This window comes from Schistocerca gregaria, chromosome 5 (assembly GCF_023897955.1).
Source record: "Schistocerca gregaria isolate iqSchGreg1 chromosome 5, iqSchGreg1.2, whole genome shotgun sequence".
Classification (NCBI taxonomy): domain Eukaryota; kingdom Metazoa; phylum Arthropoda; class Insecta; order Orthoptera; family Acrididae; genus Schistocerca; species Schistocerca gregaria.
In genome coordinates this window covers 511,463,619-511,487,902 of record NC_064924.1, presented here as the reverse complement: position 1 = coordinate 511,487,902, position 24,284 = coordinate 511,463,619, and the positions used below count along the sequence as shown (strand labels likewise).

The 24,284-nt window shown below is 46.7% G+C and overlaps 1 protein-coding gene across 1 annotated transcript in view; it reads left to right on the top strand.

Annotated features, from left to right (window-relative positions):
• Positions 1-24,284, top strand: part of LOC126273399 (uncharacterized) — a 47,427-nt gene that overhangs the window by 12,203 nt on the left and 10,940 nt on the right. The window contains exon 2 of the mRNA XM_049976952.1: positions 15,646-16,230. Coding sequence (XP_049832909.1) covers positions 15,694-16,230 — 537 coding nt within the window. The 5' untranslated portion in view covers positions 15,646-15,693. The remainder of the gene's footprint in view (positions 1-15,645; positions 16,231-24,284) is intronic.

The following is a 24,284-nucleotide window of genomic DNA, read 5'->3' as shown; positions in this document are numbered from 1 at the left end:
AGAAGCTGGACCATTACGGAATAAGGCGAGTAGCTCACAATTGGTTCACCTCTTACTTTAGCAACAGGCAGCAAAAGGTCATTATTAACAATGTTGATAACGGGTGTGATTTTGGACCTGAGTGGGGTACTGTCAAGTGGGGGGGGGGGGGGGGCGGCAGGTATGTGTTGGGGCTGTTCCTGTTCCATTTGTATAAATGATATACCATCTAGTATTATGGGGAACTCTAAAATATTTGTTTGCTGATGACACTAGCTTGGTAGTAAAGGATGTTGTATCCAACATTGACTCGGTTTCCAATTGTGCAGTACATGACCTCAGTTCACGGCATGTAGAAAATGAACTAACGTTAAATCATAGTAAGACTCCGCTTTTAAAGTTTCTAACGCACAATTCAACATAACCCGATGTTTTAATCTCACAAAACTGGCATATGATTAGTGAAACTGAACAGTTCAAATTTCTAGGTGTTCAGATAGTAAGCTGTCGTTCAGGATCTTGTTCAAAGACTTAATGCTGCCATTTCTTCAACTCGAACGGTATCAAGAGTGATACTTAGACACGTAAATTAGTCTACTTTGCTTATTTTCATTAACTTATGTTGTATGGTATTATATTTTGGGGTAACAGTTCCCATTCTAGAAGGATATTTTTGGCTTAAACGGGCGGTTCGGGTAACAAGTGGTGAGTCAACGAACCTCATGTCGACATCTATTCACGACGCTGGGTGTTTTGACTTCGCTCTCTCAATATGTGCATTCATTATTGTCGTTAGTTACCAATATTAGTTGATTCCCAAGAATAAGCAGCTTTCACTCGGTTAATACTCGGCAGAAATCAAACCTCTATTTGGATCGGACTTCCTTAACTCTTAAGCAAATCGGTGTGCAGTATACTGCTGCATCAATTTTCAATAAAGTGCCACTCGAATTCAAAAATCATAGCATTAATCTACGCGGTTTCAAATGGAAACTGAAGTGTTTCGTCATGGGTGACGCACTTTTTCTGTCGAAGAGTTCCTTGAAATATTAAGTTGATTCTCATTGTATTGCTGATAGCGTTTGCTTAAACTTATGTACTGATCTTTTCAGGTTCATGAACATTTTTGTTATTACTTTTATGTTGTAAATTCATGTACTGACACGTTCCATGACCTTGGAGATTTGCTCCTCAATTCGGTCCTACGGAACTTGACGTGCAAATAAAAATAAATCACCTGACGAAGTTCTCGACTTACGAGGGCCGCCCCATTCTGCTCTCATGATGCGTATTGAGTATTGCGGTCGCTGATATGGAGTATCTGGCTGGTGACAGCACTATGCCGCTAATAAGGAAAACTTCAGTTCTTGGGGGTGTCCGGATACTTTCGATCGCGTGGTGTAGATTTAAGACTGCAGGTTATAGTCACTTGTTTGATTGCCTAAGGAAGTTGGGCTTTGTGAGGTGTGCTAGGGTAGCCTAATGGTAAGGCACGCGGAAAATGGGCAGTATGGTCTCGAGTCCCGAGTCCCATTTCAGCACAAATTTTCTTTGTAGTCATCCCATTACGCATCTGGTGATTATTCATATTTGCAACTTCGAATACGTTTCATGTACGTAAAAAAATTCAGCCAAAACTCTGGCGAAATTATTCCAGTGAGAAAGACGTTAAAGTACATATGGAAACTTAGCGGCAGTCGTTCATCCCAAGCACCATTGGCGAATGCTTCAGGCAAGTGGAAAATCATAGCGGTACCATCTAGCACTCACCGTAAGGAGGCCGCGGAGTATGGTGTATGGGGAAAATACTACACAAGGAATGGCTCTGTTTAAGACGCGGTATCAAAAATAGCCTGCATAACCCGGTAATGGGAAGGTAAATCGGAAAGAACTACTAGATATTTTACAGCGTAGAAAATTAAAGTACTCTGGTATTTTTATGCTGTATATTTGAAACAGCTGTTAAATCTGTGGCCGTTAGATAACATTACCCTAATCGTTTGTGCCATGCCTTCTCACACCTGCAATTACAGCAACTGCGACAACTTCGTTAAATGTTGACCTAAATGTGTACTACAGTAGAATCTCACTTCCTACAGCCACTGCTATCTTTCGTTACTACTACCAGGCGTAAACTTCAATATATTTATATCCAACTCGTACCAAATCTTCCCCTGACATAAACCCTTCAGTTGTCGATGTGCCAGATGAAATGACTACGCTAACAATAGTTTCACTATCTTTGTTGCTATATTTTTGAGGAGTTTCGTAACCTCCATCTTACCAATGGGTTAATGCGAATTTATTGATCGTAGTATCGTGAAATTAGTGAAACTAATCGTCGCAAGAAAATGGTGAGCAAATAGTTTCCGAGAAGAAGAAAGTAAATACTGGAAATTACTGAAAATTTTCATCTAGAATGACTTCCTATTGTCTTAGGTTTTATGAATTCTGAGTGAAGCAGTTGAGTGCGATGACACACGGATAAGTACGAAAGGAAAAGATTACACGAAATGAGGAATCCCATCTATTAACATGAAACGAAAAAAATTGAGCATGTAATCGGTCACCAGTCCTACTAGTCATAACCTGGTCAGTCCCTAACCGATATTCATAACTGTAATTATGTATTTAACTCAATGCGTGCTAACTCAGGATTTGCGCACACGGAGCTGACAAATCACGTTACAAAATCGGACGGTTAATGTCAGTAATTTAACTTTCGAAATAAGTAAATGCTCATTGCTGAAACAATTCACAAACTTAAAATTACAGTAAGAAACACACAATAATTTAGGCGACTAAACTGTGCCTCGAAGTCGGCAGAAAGCTAGACATTCTGGCCGTGTGTAAAGTAAGACAGCAGCAGCAAGACACTATAAATACCTTCGCTGCGCGATATCGATAGTTGTTACCGGTGACAGTGCCATCAAAGCGGTGTTATTATTCAGGAAAGTTACTTAGTATGCGTCACAGTAATTCCACTTTGAATGAAAATGAATATAGTCTTACACTTCGTCGGAGACGTTGACGATATCTGACAATGCTCCTTTTACCATATACATCATGGGCACAATTTCATGAGCAAAAACGCATTATGGGGCCGGGTCCTGATGATCCTTATACACCTGCCCACACTTGAACATCGTCTTGCTGTCAGCAGTTTGATCTCAGATGGACCTAACTCTCTGCTCCGCATGCGACACGCACGTCAACACAATCGTCTTAAATGGTGTGGCGCTCACGAACTCTGGCATCATGCATCAGCATACAGAGGCGGCGCAAGCATTTTAATTTTCCTCTTGGCGACAGATGTTAAATTTACCTAATATACCCAGTCAGTTCCCTATCGACATTAGCCTAGCATGAAGTACATCACATTAGTGTGGCGTCTGTTCTTTCTGATCACACCTGTATAAATTTACGGCTTGACAGTGAGGAAGGTAGTGTGTACGCACAGTCCATCCTGAACTTTTCTGACAATCCAACGTGATACGTCGAGAAATATGTATGGTGGACACGGGGACTTAAGTAAGGCATTGTGCGACAAGATGGGACTTAAGGACAGTCGCAAAGCGTGTTCAGATAGCCAAATCAGTTAAGGCGACCGCCTGCATGAAGTGGAAATTGTCACCACTGAATTCATTACAATGCACAGTCGTAGCTTCTGTCGGAATTCCTTTCAATGTCATATTATATTGGTAATTTACAGTGGTTGATCATCGGCATTATTTACAAACCCACCCCCAGGTGGCCCACAACTCTTTTGTGGATACGTGCGTAGTGAGCACGGGACCCCGAGCTAATGTGGCCTTCCTTTCTGGGCTGCATACCTTGCCTTTCCGCATCCTTCCCTATCCCCTATCTTCGCCCCCCCCCCCCCCTTCCTTCACCTCCGGCTCTTTCCTTCCCTTTCTCCCCCTCTAAAAGTATGGTTTCTGCCTACGTCCAGAGACGGACGCTCGTAAATGTAACACATTCTTCGCCTTCTCTCCTTGCATGTCTTCATCCTTCCTTTGTCCTCTTTTCCTTACCTTTTTTGCCCTTTTCTCCGCTGGGGCGTTTGAGACCTTTTTCCTCTCCCTTTCTTTTTCCCTTTTCTCTTTTTTCCTCCCTGTGCGTGTCTGAGGGCCACCCACGCTTTTCCATGCGTAGCCAGTGACGGGGTAACGCGTAATTTCCCGCCCCAGGTAGACAGGTAGGACACGTATGTACCCCCTGGTAACGGCCAGGCCCTGGGAGGAGTGATTATCCGAGCTCATACCTTCAGAGAGTGCCCATTGGTCCCTCCGCCCGTTTCTCGGTAGGTGTGACCTGAGGTGTGAACAATCATCTGAGGCGGGAGTGCCCTCACAGAGCCCCCACAAGGAAGGAGCGCGCCATCGGAGACGCTGGTAATCGTGGGGATTCTTCTGCAATGGTTTCCTTATCTTCTTACATGTCTGCTCACAAGCGTAAGTTCAGTCTCAGCCACACAGTTCTTCCATCGTTGCCACAGTTCCTTGTTTTCCGGTCTGACGAAGGTCAAAACTTCTCAACGGTCAACCCATTCATTATTCAGAAAGGTGTCGACGCAATTGCAGGCCCTGTAAAGTCTTGTTCCTGATTACGAAATGGCACCTTGTTGTTATAAAGTCAGTGCCCTCCAGGCACAAAAATTGCTGCGTACTTCACGGCTCCACACCTTCCCGGTCCGGGTGGAAGCGCACCGCGCCTTAAATTCCTCACGTGGGGTCTTTTATACACGCTCCCTCGACGGATTGCCGGACGAGGGAATTCAACACTACCTATCTGACCAGGGTGTAACGGCTGTTCAGTCATGAAAAGGGTTGACATGAACTTCATTCCAATCCGTACTGTCTTCTTGACATTTGACAAAGTTCAACTCCCATCGAACATAAAAGTGAGCTATGAGATTTTCCGTTCGCCCTTACATCCCAAACCCTACGCGTTGCTATCGGTGTCAGCGGTTCAAATCTCACCAGCCAGTCCTGTTCCAATCCGGCCAAATGTGTTAAGTTTGGCAAGGATGTCCCTGAGGGTGTTCGTCCATCTCCATCCCCTCATTGCATCAACTGTATAGGTGACAATGCTGCTTCCTCTAGAGATTGCCCCATTTTTAAAGACGAAAAGCTCATTCAGGAAATCTGTGAAAGAAGTGTCGACCTTTGCTGCTCAAAAATTATTCTCCAGTCGAAAGCCCACTGTGCCTCAGACAGGAAAATACAGCATTGTCCTTGCCTCTCCTCGGCCAACAGAAGCGGCGGCCACGCAGACTTGTGATCTCACCTTTAGTGCCATGGTCATCAGATCGGCCAGCGCAAAGATCACCTGTTCAACCTCCCCACTTCCGCCTGCTCGCTCTGTGGCTCACCATTCTTTGGGTTCTGCGAAATCTCGAGCCCAAACGTCAGACTGACTTCCGAAAAGGAGCATACTCGTGAAGATTTTTTATGTACCCCAACTTCAGTTATTGGTTCCTCCTTCATCTAAACATCCTGTTTCCAAGAAGGCTAATAAGAAACACAGTTCCTCTCCTTCTCCGCCACGGCGTGTCTCATCTACAGAACCGCTTGGTGGTAGCCGCCCTCGGCAGTCTTCAGTGTCGCCGAGGCGCACTGCTGGCCGCTGATCAACTGGCCAATCGCTGGTGGCAGGAGCTACTCCTGAACAACCTATGGATCTGGATCTTCTGCCTTCGGCTGAGCGCCGTTCCACGCTGTCGGTCGCAAGCTCAGAGCAGTAGAGTTGAGGGCAACCTTGGTCAAATTGTTCCACCCTATGTCCATTATCCATTGGAATATCCGTGGAATTCGAGCCAATCGGGATGAATTGACGATCCTCTTAAGATCATACTCGGCGGTCATCATCTGTCTTCAGGAAACAAAGCTGTGTCTCCACGACCACTTTTCCCCCTTTTTCAGTCAGTCCGATTTGATCTCCCCTCTGTTGAAGGCACTCCAGCACATGGACTCGTGATTGTTCTCCATAATAGTCTCCATTATCACCCAATCCCTTTAACCACTTCCTTCCCAACCGTTGCTGTCCGTGTTTCCCTTTCTGGATACACCTTCTCTCTTTGTACTGTATACATTCCATCGTCCACATCAATGGTATGAGCTGATCTCCTTCATCTTTTTGGTCAGCTTCCACCCCCGTATTTGCTGGTTGGGGACTTCAGTGCCCGCCACCCGCTTTGGGATCTCCACATCCTTTTCCGCATGGCTCACTATTGATAGACGTCTTCCACCAAGCGGATCTTATTTGCCTCAACACCGCGGACCCAACATTTTTGTCTGCCTCCACGACAAATTTCTCTCATTTGGACCTTTCGGTCGGTACTGTTCAGCTAGCTCGACGCTTCGAATTGTTCGCCCTTGCTGATACACACTTGAGTGACTACTTTCTATGTGCCCTTAGATTGCAGCCGCAGCTGCCATAAATGTGCCCGAGACGCTGGAAGTTTGCCCAAGCCGATGGGACACTTTTTTCGTCCCTAGCGACATTCGATGACCGTCAGTTTTTTAGCGTCTACAATGTCATATTGCAGACGTTATTCTTACAGCTGTGGAACGTTAAATACCTCGCACCTCCGAATTGTCCCGGCGCCCCCCAGTTCCTTGGTGGAACGAGGCATGCCGTGACGCAATACGTGAGCGGCGACGTGCTCTTCGCGTTTTCCGCCACCATCCTACATTGACCAACTGTATCAGCTATAAGCAGCTCTGTGCGCGGTGTCGTCGCGTCATCTGCGATAGCAAGAAGGCAAGCTGGGACTTCTTTACTGGCTCATTGAACACCTTCACTCCCTCCTCGGAAGTTTGGAATCGGATTGGACGGTTAGCAGGCGCACCTATTTTCTCCCCAGTCTCTGGGCTCACTGTCGCGCATGGTACATTAGTGGACTCCGTCGCAATTTCTAACTCATTGGGTCAACACTTTGCTGACATTTCTGGCTCTTCAAATTACCCGCCAGCGTGTCTCCCGAAGAAACTTGCAGCGGTAGTGCATCCTCTTGCTTTCTTCTCAAAATCGCGAAAGCTACAATATCGTTTTCTCCATGCGCTAACTCAAACATGCACTCTACTCTTCTCGCTCCTCCGTCCCAGGACCGGATGGTATCCACACCTAAATGTTGCTGCATTTATCATACCATAGTATGCGTTACCTCCTTCACCTTTATAATCGAATTTGGACCGACAGTACTTTTTGCAGACGATGGCGGGAAGCTATCTTTCCTGTACAGAAACCTGGAAAGGACAAACACCTCCCCTCTAGCTATCGCCCCATTTCTCTCAATAGTAGTGTATTTAAGGTTTTGGAGCGTATGGTGAATTACCGTTTAGCTTGGTGGCTTGAGTCCCGCAGTCTAACACCTGCCCAATGCGTTTTCCGAAAGCATCGTTCTGCAGCTGACCATCTTGTTGCTCTGTCCACTTACATCATGAATAATTTTCTCCGGAAACGCCAAACAGTAGAATATTTTTGAACTGCAGAGAGCATACGATACCTGTTGGAGGACAGGCATCCTCCGCACACTGTTCTCTTGGGCTTTCGCGGTCGGTTGCACCTTTTTCTTCGCTAATTTATGGCAGAGTGCGCATTTAAAGTGCGGGTGAACACTACTCTCTCCCGTACTTTCTCCCAAGAAAACAGGGTACCCCAGGGCTCTGTGCTAAGTGTTGTACTGTTTGCCATTGTCATAAATTCAATTATGGATTGTCTCCTTCCTGATGTCTCGAGCTCCCCCTTTGTGGACGATTTTGCGATCTACTACAGCTCTCAACGGATTAGCCTTCTTGAACGACGTCTTCAAGGATGTCTCGATCTCCTCCACTCTTGGAGCATCGAAGCAGGCTCCCGCTTTTCTCGCAGTAAGACCGTTTGTGTTAATCTGTAGCGTTGTACGGAGTTTCTTCCACCTCCCTTACATCTAGGACCTGTCAACCTTCCGTTTCCAGACGTTGCTAAATTCTTGGGTCTTATGTTTGACAGGAAACGTGGGAGGACCAGCAGTTTTCTCTCTTTCGTCTCGCTTTCTGCAATCCTTCAACACACTCCGTGTCGTGTACGGTACCTCCTGGGGAGCGGACCGAGTGGTCCTTCTCCGCCCCTATCGCGCCTTAGTGCGCTCGAAATTGGACTACGGCAGCATAGTTTACTCCTCTGCTCGGCCGTTTATTCTTCGGCGTCTCGACTCTATCCACCCCCGTGGATTACGTTTAGTGTCTGGAGATTTTTACACCAGCCCTGTGGAAAGCCTTTATGCTGACACTGCTGAGCCTCCGCTGTCCAATCGGAGAACAGTCCTAAGTCGTTATTAGCCATCTGTCTTCCTTGCCTGCTAATCCGGCCCATGACATTTTTCGACGCCTCCTTGGATTTAGGGTATGCTGGCCGCCCTTCCTCCCTACTACCACCGGGAGTCCGCTTCAGTCAACTGCTCCATTCTCTCTCATTCAGCTTTCATAAAACTTTGACAACTTGGTACAGCACCGCCTTGGCTCCGTCCCCGGACCTGCCTGCTGCGTGACATTTGTCAATTTCCCAAGGATGGTACACCTTCACTTGTTTATCGTCGGGCCTTTGCTGCTCTATTTGCACAAATGAAGGAAGCCACATTTATTTACACTGACGGCTCAAAAAATCGTTAGATGTAGGGAGTGCTTATATTGTTGGCGACACCACAAATGGATTTCGGCTTCCCGACCAGTGTTGGGTTTATACTGGGGAGCAATACGCCGTTCTCCAGGCTGTCCAATACATCCGTCTCCATCAGCGGATACAGTTATCTGTTCAGACGATATAGCGGCCAAAGCTGCAGTCCCTCTTCTTTGCCAGCTATTGGTACGATTCTCTTCGCCGATCTAAGAGTGTTTTATGTCGTCGTGTTCTTTTATGGCATGCACATTGGTCGACTCTTCCCCATAATAAATTGCGGGACGTGAAAGCTCTTCTCTGTGCTTGGACCTCTTCCTCCCTAACGAGTCGTCGGGAGGAGGTAATTTTAACTAGACTCCGGATAGGGCACTGAATTTTTAGCCATCGACATCTTTTAAGCGGCGAACCTCCCCCACTCTGTCCCCACTGCTCTCAGCTGTGGACGGTAAGACACCTTCTAATTGATTGTCCCTATTTTACTCCGTTACGCGCCCGTCTACAGCTGTCGCCTGAAATATCGTCCATTTTCGCAGATGGCACGCGCTCAGCCGATCGCGTTCTTGAGTTTATTAGTGCCAGTGAGATGACGTCAGTCATTTGATACTCTTTTTGGGGACCACCAACCCCTTTCTGTAGTGGTTTCTTAAGCTTTCCATCTGCTTTGAGTTTCTAAAATTTTTTGTTTCGTTCCCATTGCTGCTGGTTTCCATTTTCGTTTCTTTTCATAAGTCACAGACCGGGCGCTAATGACCGTAGAAGTTTTGCGCCCTAAAACCAATACAAAAAAGAAATCCCAATACTCCCTGTACACAGGAAAATGGGGTACTGCAGGGCTCTGTATGGAGTGTATGTTTAATGGTATAGAGCCGTCACTCTCTTTTGTTAGCAGAAGTTATGAATTTCGTACTTCTCCACAAGTACTGGTGTAGCTGAGTTGCGCCTACAGGGAGCAATCCACAAGGCGCAGTCATGGGCTTTAGCCGTCGGTTTCCAGTTTTCGACCGCAAAGTCATGTGTTTCGCACTTCTGCCGGCCCGGTACCGTTCATTCAGAACCAGAACTTCACCTTATTACGATCCACTCGCTATAGTGCAGACAAGAGGATTTTTATTATTGGTTTTCGACACCTGGTGGGCTTGGCTTCCTCACCTTCATCAGCTTAAGAAGAAACGCTGGCAGCATTTCAATGCCCTCCCCTTCCTGAGCAACACCATCTGGGGTGTGGATCGCTCTACGCTGCTGCAGCTCTACAGAGCCGTTTTCAATCCCACCTTCAATACGGGAGTCTGGTTTATGCTTCGGCGGCGCCCTCAGTGTTGCGTTTGCTCGACCCAGTGCACCACTGTGGCGTTCGCTTAGCGACAGGAACTTAAAGGACGAGTCTGGTTACCAGCGTTTTGGCAGAGGCAGGATTCCCTTCATGGCAGGTTAGGTGTGCACAGCTGCTGGCCAGTTAAGTTTCACACGTTCGTAGCTCACCTGCTTATTGTAATATTCTCCTTACCACCACCCATGGCCGTTCATCTCCCACATCGGCGGTGCAGGTCAGGGATTCCAATTGCAGTTAATGCCCGATCCATTCTTTCCGAACTGAAGTCCTTTCTCTACCACCGATACTTCAGGTACACACACACACACACACACACACACACACACACACACACACACACACACACACACACACACACAAACCTCCGCGACATGTACAGAGGCCGTGAAGTGGTTTACACCGATAGGTCGATGGCTGATGTTCACGTCGGATTTGAGATTTCCATGGAGGCCGTATTGAACAGCATTCCATGACCATTGGCTGCAGTGGTTTCACTGACGAGCTGGTGGGTATATCTCGCGCTCTTGAGCGCATCCGCCCATGCCCTGGGGAGTCGTTTGTGTTTTCTCACTCCTTGAGAAGCCTACAAGCTATCGCCCAGTGCTACCCCCGTCATTCTTTGACAGTGACCATCCAGTTCTCCCTATATGCTCTGCAAAGGTCCTGTATTTCAATGGTGTTGGTCTGGAACCCAGGTCACGTCAGAAACCTAGGCAATAAACTTGCCTATATGCTGGCCAAACAGGCTTCAAGGAATCTGCTTATGGAGGTCGGCTTGTCTGCAAGTGACCCGTTCAGTACTCTGCCGCAAGGCTTCTCAGCTTTGGTAGACAAAATGGCATAAACTTAGCACGCACATCAAACTGGGTGCCATTAAGGAGACTAAGAGTGTGTGCTGGTCTTCCACGCGGAAGAACTCTGTAGTTCCCTGCCGGCTCCGCAATGGCCAAGCTTGGGTGACACGGGTACCTCCTACGCCGTGACGACCCACCTCCGTGTCGGTGCGGCGCCTGGCTGACACCGGCTTATATCTTAGTGGCTGTCCTCCTTTGGCTGTCCTGCGACGGACTCTTCTGTTGCTGAACTGGTTTCCATTAATTCTAGCTAACACCACCTCATCGGCTTCCTGCGTGATAGTGGCTTTTTACAGTCTACATACGTTTTAGCGCATTTCTTTTGTCCCCCTTGGTTTCACCATTCCAATGCTTTTAGGGTGGATGTTTTAATGTGTCGCAGGGTGGCTGGCTTCTCCTTTTTATTCTCATGGTCCGCCAGTCACCGTCATCTGCTCTTGTTTTTATCGAGTCTACTTGTTCATTACTTCCCTGTGATTTTCTTTTCCTGTTTTGTCCATATTGGTGTTGGTTGTCATTCTGCCGTTCGTCTATTTCTTCCATTCTCCTTTTACTGTTCTGTACGCCTCCTTTCTTTTCTCATTTCCCTTGCATAATTATTTCACTGGGAAAAAGAGACCAAGGACATCGCAGTTTGATCCTCCCCCCCCCCCCTCGTTTAAACAGACCAACTAAGCAAAATGTGATGCATACTACCGCCAACGATTTGACAACTAAGCAGAAATGTTACAGTTAACCAAGTATGTAAGAATTTCCAAATCAAAAAGCACAAATCAACTCTTCAGCTTAGTGCTTACATCAGTTACAAAAATATACAATTATATTCCTTTTGATTTCGTTGTGGTCATGCTCTGTTGTGCACCGTGCTGTCCTTCAGAATCACATGTGACAATGGAAAGGTTTTCCACGATGGATAAGACGTTAATAGGGCGCAACCAACTTATCCTATCTTTGTGGTTCACCTCACAATTCTGAAATGTCCGATAAGCAATAAATTCTTGACTGTTAAGTCTCCAGGCCTGCTACAGTCTCCCCTTTACCACTACGTACTACAGCCACAGTAACCCAACCATTACCATGTCCACTAGTCTGCCTCAGTAAGCGTGAAGTTCAGTACACACCCACGAAACACCTACCGGTCATGGAAAATCACTTGCGCCTCTACATTGTTCTTCGTACTAACAGCAATATTAACAGCTTCACACACTGCCTACCGCGAACGCCTTCTACTGTTACAACGCGGCATCCCTGTAAGTCGTTCAGTGCTGCTGTAAGTACGGCTGCTCGACGACTCGGTCGCCTGTGGAGATAAACTACTTCGATAGCACTTCCTTATCAAACCCCCAACTTCCGCTGCTGCCACCTTAACTTCCGGTCCGAGAGCAGAAGCGCGCACGGTGCCTAGTAAAACTAGAGCCACCGCATCGCTCACCGACCTCCCCTATCGCCTCCTTTCATACGGCTCGGTGTTGCGCAACAAATCATGAGCCGCGATTGGCGCGTTATTCCTCTGGGACCGGAAGTAAGGTATCTGGAAAGACGGCTCCAGTCGTTGACCAGCCGCTCTTGCATCAGCAGTGAAAGACTTAGACGGATGCCGTGTTGTAGTTGGACAACTAGGGGATTATACGTCGATGTGGATGCTACTCGCAAATCTTAAAACGGGCAAGGGAGTAGATACTACATTAATGAACACTTAGATTATACCGCACCAAACAGCAGTAAGGTGGGTCAACAAAGGCAGCAAGAGTATTTGGGCTTTCAAACTCTTGGGAGGGCCACACCAAATTACAGAATGACGTCCCAAGCTAAATTATTAAAATACTATCGACGATTTCGCCACAAGTAGAACCGTAAAATATCCGTGCTACAAACTCTAAGCAGTACCTCCAAGGTTCACTCGTGGACAGTGTCAAATTACTTGTTATAACTGTACAAACAGTTACACCATGGGACCGACATAGGTTTCTTAAGAAGGCAAGCAATGACGCGGTGCCTCACTTGGATCCACCTTCTATCCAAAAGTCATTTCTTTTAAAGCAAAGACGATATCAACGCTCTCACCTCAAGCAGCGCTCTAACTGCAGACTGCAGTACCGAAGCAGAGCTTAAACCCTCCAAATAAGTGTACAAGGAATAGAAAAGGAACTGGAATCACTCAACAGAGGAAAGTCCAATGGACCTGCCGAGATACCACAGAGTACGCGAAAGAACTTGTCCCCTTTCTAACAGCCGTGTACCGCAAGTGTCTAGAGGAACGGAAGGTTCCAAATGATTGAAAAAAAGCACAGGTAGTCCCAGTCTTCAAGAAGGGTCGTCGAGCAGATGCGCAAAACTATAGACCTATATCTCTGAAGTCGATCTGTTGTAGAATTTTAGAACATGTTTTTTGCTCGAGTATCATGTCGTTTTGGGAAACCCAGAATCTACTGTGTAGGAATCAACATGGATTCCGGAAACAGCGATCGTGTGAGACCCAACACGCTTTATTTGTTCATGAGACTCAGAATATTAGATACAGGCTCCCAGATAGATGCTATTTTCCTTGACTTCCGGAAGGCGTTCGATACAGTTCCGCAGTGTCGCCTGATGAACAAAGATCCTACGGAATATCAGACTAAAACTGTGTAGATGGATTGAATAGTTTCTAGTAAACAGAACAAAGCATGTAGTTCTCAATGGAGAGACGTCTACAGACGTTAAAGTAACCTCTGGCGTGCCACAGGGCAGTTTTACAGGACCATTGCTTTTCACAATATATATAAATGACCTAGGAGATAGTGTCGGAAGTTCCATGCGGCTTTTCGTGGATAATGCTGTAGTATACAGAGAAGTTGCAGCATTAGAAAATTGTCGCGAAATGCAGGAAGATATGCAGCGGATAGGCACTTGGTGCAGGGAGTGACAACTGACCCTAACATAGACAAATGCAATGTATTGCGAATACATAGAAAGAAGGATCCTTTATTGTATGATTATATGATAGCGGAACAAACACTGGTAGCAGTTCTGCTAAATATCTGGGATTATGCGTGCTGAACGATTTGAAGTGGAATGATCATATAAAATTGTTGGTAAGGCGGGTACTAGGCTGAGATTCATTGGGAGAGTCCTTAGAAAATGTAGTCCATCAACAAAGGAGATGGCTTACAAAAAACTCGTTCGACCTATACTTGAGTATTGCTCATCAGTATGGGATCCGTACCAGATCGGGTTGACGGAGGAGATAGAGAAGGTCCAAAGAACAGCGGCGCGTTTCGTCACAGGGTTATTTGGTAAGTGTGATAGCGTTACGGAGATATTTAGCAAACTCAAGTGGCAGACTCTGCAAGAGAGGCGCTCTGCATCGCGGTGTAGCTCGCTCGCCAGGTTTCGAGAGGGTGCGTTTCTGGATGAGGTATCGAATATATTGCTTCCTCCTACTCATATCTCCCGAAGGGATCACGAGTGTAAAATTAGATTCGAGCGCGCACGGAGGCTTTCAGACAGTCGTTCTTCCCTCGAATTTTACGCGACTGGAACAGAAAAGGGAGGTAATGACAGTGGCACATAAAGTGCCCTCCGGCATACACTGTTGGATGGCTTGCGGAGCATAAAATTAGATGTAGAAGTCGGGTACACCTGCAATCAACGTGCACCTTTTTAGAACTGTGTTCACCTAGTGTACCAAACTTGCGTAATTCTTCGTCGGAATCAAAGGGCAGCACAAAGAAATCACTTACCAGCCCTTGAATGACTTTACGATGATCACTCTCGTGATAACTGCAGACGTCCACACTAGGATCTTAGCGCCCACGGCGTTCCGTCCCCAACCGACTGCTTCAGCGGGGCATACCGACCAAGCGGCTTTGTCCTGAGATATCGCCGTGACTCCTCACGCACAGTCCAGCACTAACTCCCAACAAGCCCCTTCTTCCTTGTTCTGTCCCCCTCGCGGCGCGCGGGAAGGCAACTCGCCAAAGATACCCGGCGACCAGAGACTCCATTTCGATCTTTACGTCACGGCGAGTACTGAGAAGGCAGGTGCTTTCCAAAGACCAAAAAATGTAAATAGTCGTACCGGCTCAAACCAGTTCGTAGCTCTGGAACAAAATAAGACAAATACCAATTCTAAACAATTCGTGAGATTGACAAAAATTTTAGGACGTGTTCAAAGCTAAAAAGTGCAAAGTTAGAAAGCAATGGAAATACGTGCCTTACTAATGAACCTCAAAAACAAACATCTGAATACCGTGAAAACAATGCAGTTTCCATGTGTTAGTATAAGTATCATATTACAGCATTTACTGTACTAAACACTTCGTACTCCAGAAGTTATAAATACAAACACAAATACATGTATTCCTCAAGGACATGTTCATACACTGATAAACAGCTTTCTTCAAACAGGTGATCTCACCTGCGAAGAATAGAGTGAAGCGGAAACAGCTGATGCTCGCAAAGAACACGGTGTAAAGTATATGGTACATTGACGCATAGCAGTGTAGTAAATTTCCTATCTTAGAAGAATAGAAAAGTGGATGTAGCATGTGTGCTACCCGAGAACTGAGAGGGGTAAACACCGCAAAAACTGATTTGTAATGCTACACCTCAATGTTACTTCCTTTCCTGCTGTTAAAGCTTTTTCTTCTCCCATCAGGTGTTGCAAGATCATTAATGATGGAATCCCCACGCATTAGCATCAGTTACAAAAGAATGTTGCCATATTCACAGTAACAAGACAATTTGCAGTCGTATCATGTAATGGTAATCTGTGGAGAACTGTAACAGTGAATGAAATTATTACTAATATACTCCCTGGTTAATGTTATCTACTTGCAGGTGAACATCGCTGGCGCTCACTTCAGCCACGAAGCAGCATTGCAGGCAATGGCTTCTGGGTGGAGCAGGGATCCAACTGAAGATCAGCAGCGATATTACGAACTGTTGGAGGACGTCTATGCATATGAACCAAACACCAGCAGGGGACTACTGATACTGCGCAGAAAAGTGGGTTACGCCATGTATGGCGCACCAGACGAAGAGTCGAACTGTGATAACGCCCACACGGGATATAGTGAGAGGAAGTACAAAAACATAAAGGCTGTTGTCGACTTAATAATGAAGGTAAACAAGGACAAGACGAAAGAGAGAGATCAGCTTGATATGGCCATTATATTTGTTTTCGTAGAACACGAGAAGCAGGTGCTGCAGTTTCCTGTATTTAGAATACTGCTCACGGACATCAAGTGGAAATTCGTAGATACGAACTGCCGCGTTTATTGCATGTGGAAGGCGTTCTTGAATTGTAATGAACTACCGGAAGGAAAATTTTGCTGGCCTCTCAACGGCATCTACAGTGGTGACTCCGAAGACAAAGTGGAGCTTGGATGGGGCATAACACCTGCAGCACAACCCGGCAAGAAGGTAAACATACTGCTTTACTGTTTCTCCTTCACTTCGACGGTCATCATAATTGTCTTAATACTGCTACATTAATCTGTTGTTAGTAAGTAAAAGAAATACTGTCCCCTATATATGCATGTGTGTAACTGTACCTTGCTTTAGTTAGTAACGCTCATCGCTTGCTCACCTAGTGAAATCCAGGTGTCCATAAATGCTCTCCAGATCGACAGTTTCATCTGTGGTGATATCGCTGCAATTGTTAGCACTCGCCAAAATAAATGCGCGACTGTTACCGTAGACAATGCATCCGATCCATTATACTATCACGAACCAGTGCTCCACTAGTGACGGCAGCGGATGTGCCTGTCCCTTTTCGGAGCCCGGTGGTGGCAGATTAATTTATTCTCCAAAGAATCCAAACTCCACAATTTTTGAGGAATTAGCAGACTTAGTGTACAAATGGATTCACAAGTGTGAAATTGCAGTGGCCAGATGGATGGATCATTTTCCCGTGAAAAGTCGAAAATAACGGGTCACGTTTATGTGAGTAGCGCATCCTTTTGTTGCGATCTTAGTAGCGGTATTTCCTCCCTCAAAACACGTCAGTTAGCGAAATACCGGTGTGAGCACACTACTCCATTAGATCAGTGGTCCTGCTGAGCGCCATATCGCATCTCGAGAGTTACATGCTTAACAAAAAGTATGCAACAGGTATGATCAACGCAGTTAATGGAAAAGGGTGGCCCTAGCTTTGAGTTCAAAGTAAAGATACGTAATCTAATCTTAACTTAATGCAAGGGTTTTACTTATTAGAAATAAACAGCGTGGCCTATGTATATTGAAATATTAATTGCAAACAAGCTGACAATACAGGTATCACCTGTATTATATGATATAAAGAAACTACACTCCTGGAAATGGAAAAAAACACATTGACACCGGTGTGTCAGACCCACCATACTTGCTCCGGACACTGCGAGAGGGCTGTACAAGCAATGACCACACGCACGGCACAGCGGACACACCAGGAACCGCGGTGTTGGCCGTCGAATGGCGCTAGCTGCGCAGCATTTGTGTACCGTCGCCGTCAGTGTCAGCCAGTTTGCCGTGGCATACGGAGCTCCATCGCAGTCTTTAACAATGGTAGCATGCCGCGACAGCGTGGACGTAAACCGTATGTGCAGTTGACGGACTTTGAGCGAGGGCGTATAGTGGGCATGCGGGAGGCCGGGTGGACGTACCGCCGAATTGCTCAACACGTGGGGCGTGAGGTCTCCACAGTACATCGATGTTGTCGCCAGTGGTCGGCGGAGGGTGCACGTGCCCGTCGACCTGGGACCGGACCGCAGCGACGCACTGATGCACGCCAAGACCGTAGGATCCTGCGCAGTGCCGTAGGGGACCGCACCGCCACTTCCCAGCAAATTAGGGACACTGTTGCTCCTGGGGTATCGGCGAGGACCATTCGCAACCTCTCCATGAAGCTGGGCTACGGTCCCGCAACCCGTTAGGCCGTCTTCCGCTCACGCCCCAACATCGTGCAGCCCGCCTCAATTGGTGTCTCGACAGACGTGAATGGAGGGTCGAATGGAGACGTGTCGTCTTCAGCGATGAGTCGCTTCTGCCTTGGTGCCAATGACGGTCGTATGCGTGTTTGGCGCCGTGCAGGTGAGCGCCACAATCAGGACTGCATACGACCGAGGCACACAGGGCCAACACCTGGCATCATGGTGTGGGGAGCAATCTCCTACAATGGCCGTACACCTCTGGTGATCGTCGAGGGGACACTGAATAGTGCACGGTACATCCAAACCGTCATCGAACCCATCGTTCTACCATTCCTAGACCGGCAAGGGAACTTGCTGTTCCAACAGGACAATGCACGTCCGCATGTATCCCGTGCCACCCAACGTGCGCTAGAAGGTGTAAGTCAACTACCCTGGCCAGCAAGATCTCTGGATCTGTCCCCCATTGAGCAGGTTTGGGACTGGATGAAGCGTCGTCTCACGCGGTCTGCACGTCCAGTACGAACGCTGGTCCAACTGAGGCGCCAGGTGGAAATGACATGGCAAGCCGTTCCACAGGACTACATCCAGCATATCTACAATCGTTTCTATGGGAGAATAGCAGCCTGCATTGCTGCGAAAGGTGGATACACTATACTAGTGCCGACATTGTGCATGCTCTGTTGCCTGTGTATGTGCCTGTGGTTATGTCAGTGTGATCATGCGATGTATCTGACCCCAGGAATGTGTCAATAAAGTTTCCCCTTCCTGGGACAATGAATTCACGGTGTTCTTGTTTCAATTTCCAGGAGTGTATTTTTAGTGTAATATCCCGGTCAGTTTCTGGAACTTGGGCGCAGATGATTGGAGTGTCTTCAATGCAGTTTTGTGCACGTCTCTAGAGCAACGCCTCTTCATAGTTCTATAGAAGGCGATTCTTTCCGCTTACATCCGTTAGCGCTTTAGTTAAGTTGTGAAACGTGCTGCCAGGTTTCCACTTTGACTCGACTGCAGGAATATCTTAGTAATAAAGGAACAATGTATGAAAACATCACGTATGATGCGGCATTATTCACCCATGTCAGTGTTTGACGTCAGATCTTCAGCTATGTACCTTCAGCGTGGATATTGTTTGTCAAATGAGATGCGAATACAGTTAGCAGCACAGATGTAGAAGACTTGCGCGACATAAACGAACGTTGGTTGGCATGTTTCTACATCTCCACTACGGCGTCTATCCAAATATCGCGCTAGTTGCTTAAGAGCGGCGTTAGTAGCGTCCCTATGAGGATCCAAATCGTGTGTAAGTACACGGTATACCAGTAGCGAGTCTTAGTTACCTTTCAGATTGGTTGTGGGGAATTGTTAGTCAACAAACGCCTTGAAGACTACGAAGACGCCATTAACACCACCTCACCGAGTTTGAATGGAATCTGTCATGGAGAAGCTGGATGTTCATCCTGCGACGCTGCAGAAAGACCTGGCAGGAATGTAGCCAGCGTACACGGTAACTCTGCGGTGGTCACGAGATACACTGGTACAGTCGTAAGGACAGAGGGCCCTGGACGGCCACTTGGCACCACAGAGATAATGATGATGTGCATATTGATATGGCGCGGTTTACCCCCATCTGCAGCTGCAATTTCAACAGCAGTTGACTCAACAATGATTCAGTGAGCTGCTATAAACCGGTGACTTCGACAGCTCAGAGCTGGGCGCCATGTAACGTGCTTTCTATCGACCACGAACCACAGCCATTCGCGACTTCAGTGGTGTCGAGCGAGAGCTCATTGGAGGGCAGGGTAGAAAGAGGTGTTTTCTGACAAAAGCTGTTCCTGCCTCGGTGCCAGTGATGGCCGTTGTTGCTTTGGGGAGGCAAGTTAAGGGCATACAACCAACCTTGTTGCTAAGTGGTACAGTAAGCCGTGTGATTTCGTATGAAGGAAAGCTCTTACGGTTACCCCCACGCTCACCGACGGCAGATTCGCACGTCAATCTGATGATCCGGCCTGTTGTACTACCATTCATTAACAGCATTCCTGGGGGTGTTTACAACAGGATGTTGTATCTCTTCAGGTTTCCCGGCGATCTAATGACATCTTGGGTTGTCAGCTGTTGTGCTAGATATCAGCGTCGTTCTTAAACGATTTTTCGGTGTGCCAGGAGGAATGCCTCTTTTTGCCAATCTGCGAAGTCAACAGTATTTTAGTACTGCCGGCAAAGAGAATTCTACAGTCATTCTGCAGTCTTTGGATTACGATGAGAGAACTTCCAATTCTGAGGCCCCCACTGAAAAGGTTAAGACGACCAGGGCTCTTCTGAAGGAGACGGGATACCCAATAAGATCAGTCAACTGTGGGATAAAGCACCAGTACCACCTAGACTATGTCGTTTGCCCAAAATATGAGATCATGCCCCCCTACACCCAATTGTCAGTAATATTGGAGCACCTACATATGCCACAGCCAAGTAGGTGAAAGATCTGGTGTGTCAGTATGTGGGGAAATGTGTTCACCACATCCGAAACTCAGATGACTTCCTGCAATGCCTCGAGCAATTACGCATCAACGATTCGGACATCATGGCTAGCTTTGATGCCGCCTCTGTTCACTAGGGTCCCAGTGAAAGACTAAATAGAATTGATTGTGGAAAAATCTGACATTCCTCTGTTAGACCTGTTAAAGCATACACAGACATCCACGTAACTCCTGTAGGGGAACCAATACTACGAGAAGATTAAAGAGGCAGCTGTGGTTAGCCCACTGTCTCCTGTGGTGGCCAAAATATTTATGGAGAGATTTGAAGAGAGGGCATTACAGCCAGATATAAACCAACATGTTTATGTGTACGATAGCTTCGTGATCTGGCCTCATGGGAGGGCAGGTTCAATGAGTCTTGAATATCTTAACTCCAGCCACAAAAATATCAAGTTCGCTATAGAACTGGAGAAGAAACCCAGGCTGTCTTTTCTGGATTGACTTGATGAAAGGAAAGCAGATGGATCAACGGGGCCACAATGTGTATCGGAAACCCACACACACAGAATTTATATCTGCAGGCCAGCAGCTGTCACCACCCTGTGTAGGAGAACGGGAGTCTTAAGACATGGAGCAAGTATCCTGCCAGACCAAGTGTCTATCAACGGAAATAGCGCATCTTAAGTGTTATGCAAAAATGGATATAATACCAAACAGAGATGGCACTCCAACAAGTCACTATACCACAGGTTCAGAAACAGAGCACGATGAAGCAAAGAAGGTGGCGTACCTGCTCTATGCTGGTTCTATTCCTGCCTGAATCAGTAGGATCCTGCTTAAACACAACATAGTGTATTCCTGTCCACCCAGCAAGATTGGGGAAATGGTGGGAAATGTTAGACGACCCTGGGGCTACGGAAACCAGGCATTTACAATATACCTTGTCATTCTGGCATGTCCTAAATTGGCCAGACAATACTGAATATCAAGTACACGGAACATCAAAGGCCCCCCCAATGAAGACAGGTGATGAATCTACCATTGCTGAAACACTGTCTAGAACTGGATCATGCCATGAATTATGATGTAACAAAGATTCTCGCACAGAAACCCAGTTTTGGCACAGTGTTATAAGGAATCGATAGTTAAAAGTAACGGACAATCTCATGCACTGCGACTTGGGGTACCAGCTAAACAGAGCCTGGGATCCTGCTTGGAATTGAAGCAGCAACATGGACAGCTGTAGCACTCACTGAATAGAACTGAGAGTGGATTAGAAAAGGATCCCCAGACGGAGTGACAGGCTCTCCTGACAGTAGATAGAACGTCCAGGAGCGGGTCCGATGGGCGCGGACCTCAGTGAATTCCAGTACGTCGTAGCGAGCAGGTGCGGACTGCTGAGGGTAACGCCTGCACATGCTGGTGGAGGGGAAAGCAATAGATACAAATAGTCAAGATCCACTCGAGAAGCAGTCTCAGGTCGCACCTGATAAAGGTTACGAGCTACATTACCGAAATATCGTGACAGAACGACGCTGATAACCAGTAGAACACAAGACAACCAAAGATGTCAGGATGTTCATCAACATTCAGCTGTTATAAGTCAACAGAACTAGGGTAAGAATGCACGATCCCAATTGTGATAGTAAATTGATATTGATGCAAATTAATTAAATTGATCATTTACACCTCTCCCCCCCTCAAAACACACCCACCTAAAACCTCTGCAACGCTAGATGACATTCTCAGCCAGCATGTGGGTACCCGCAACATAACACCCTCATAGCGCCTCTCTCTCTCTCTCTCTCTCTCTCTTCTCTCTTTCTCTCTTTCTCCTCTTTCTCCATCTTTCTCTCTTTCTCTCTTTCTCTCTTTCTCTCTTTCTCTCTTTCTCTCTTTCTCTCTCTCTCTCTTTCTCTCTCTCTCTCTTTCTCTCTTTCTCTCTCCTCTTTCTCTCTCTCTCTCTTTCTCTCTCTCTCTCTTTCTCTCTCTCTCTCTCTTTCTCTCTCTCTCTCTTTCTCTCTCTCTCTATCTATCTATCTATATATATATATATATATATAATATATATATATATATGCTATTTGTGGGAATTTTGAATTTCCATTATGACCACTCTCCAACATATCGTTGTTACAGAGTGTTCTGTCAGAACTATGCCAGCCCCAGGGTAGCATCTGGTGGGGTATACACTTTCGTTCACTCTGATGCCATTGGTACTCGATCATCCTTTGTACCAAATTTGAATGGTCTACCTTAATTCAGCAACTCCTGCCCACGTGTCTCCTCTCTGGGAACTTACGTGCTCACCATCCACAGTGGGGAGTGTCACTTTAACAGTTAGGAGTACCCTAATTGACCGACTTACCATGGACCTCGCTTTCTTTGTCAATGATTCACCTAACCACTCAAGTGCTGCTCATGGCACCTTCTCTACTATCGATCTCGTGATCTTCCCAGCCTTTGTGGCTTTCCTACATTCGTTATCCCATGATGACCATCTTGACATTGACCACCCTTCTAGTAATTATATCTTCCGCTGCTGGTACCAGGCAGAAAGGGTGCCATGTTGGGTGTTTGGCACGACCAGTAGACTTTTTATATACATTTGGTGACATCTCTCTCGAATTCCATTGATGTATTCGTAAAAGGCATCTATGTGACTATTGTTCATTCCACCTATCCACAGGTCCTCCTCGTCGATCAGTATGTCGAGGACCAAGGATGTCAGTCACTGTCCAGAATCACTGATTGGCACTGCAGTGGTTTGACACCTTTCACAGGTCAACCACTTAACTTCTAAGCATCCCCATGCTAAGGCTCGTTACCTTACTAAGCAGAGTAAAAAGGAATGCTGGGAGCGCTATGTTCCCTCCTGGGAATGCATGCCTCTTTATTGCAGGTTTGGTACAAACTCTGTAGTCTTCGGGGCTGCCAACGACAGTCAACTACCTGGGGTTTTAACCTCCAAGGTGCTTTGTGCATTGATCCACTGGTTCTTGCAGAATGCCTCGTGACAACTTTGCAACCTCTTCTTTCTACCGTCTTACCTTTCTTTTGGCAGAAAATGTAGCGTTGAACAGACCCCTCTGTTTGATCACACTCAGTTGAGGCCTATAATATACCCTTCACTAAATGCAGGCTTTTAGCTCTTCATGAGACAGTCCTCTGGCCTGGATTCCATCCACAACCAGATTATGCAACATTTGGACGTTCCCCAGAGGAAACAGCTCCTCAATGTCGTCGACCATATTTGGCTCATGGGTACTTCCCCATCAGTGGCGGGACAGTACAATTATCCCATCTTTCAGCCCTGGCGGAACCCAACGTCTCTAAAGAGCTACTGCCCAATTTGCTTGACGGATGTACTTCGTAGCCTGCGTGAAAGGATCATCAGCCTCAGATTGTGTTGGTTACTCTGATCTTTGGGCCTTTTGTCTGTGTGTGTCTGTAGGGCTTCTGGGCAGGGCGATCTCAAACTGACAATTTACTCCGATTTGAATCTGCCATCTGACAGGCTAACACTCACTGCCAGTACCTTGTTGCGGTCTTCTTGACCTACATAAGGTGTATGACACTGCTTAGCGCCATCGCATTTTACCCTCCATGACTGGTGCTTCCACGGACCCCTTCCGATTTTCAATCCTCAAGTAATTCAGTGGCTCTTACAGGTTCGAGTGGGCACTTCACTCAGAACCCCGCAGATCGAGAAAATAGTGTCCCACAGCGTTATGTGCTAAGTCACACTGTTTGTTATTGCCATCAATGAGTTTGTGATTTTTGTTGGGCCTCTGTTTTACCCTGGCATTGTACGACGAAGATTGTTAAATCTGATGTATCTTCCACTTCTTAGCATCTGCTGACCACAACCTGAAAGGCGACATCCATCGCGCCTGTGTTGGCCACCGCCCCATGGCTGCCCGATTTTTCCCCCTAAAACGCAGGTAACGCATTTTTGTCGTTGACCCCACAGCACCTCCGAATCAGAACTTTATTTAAGCTACCAGCTCCTCGATGTTGTAGCACATTCTCGTTTCTTGGGTCTTACTTCTAATAACAAGCTGACATGTTGCCCCAACACGCGATCTAGTGT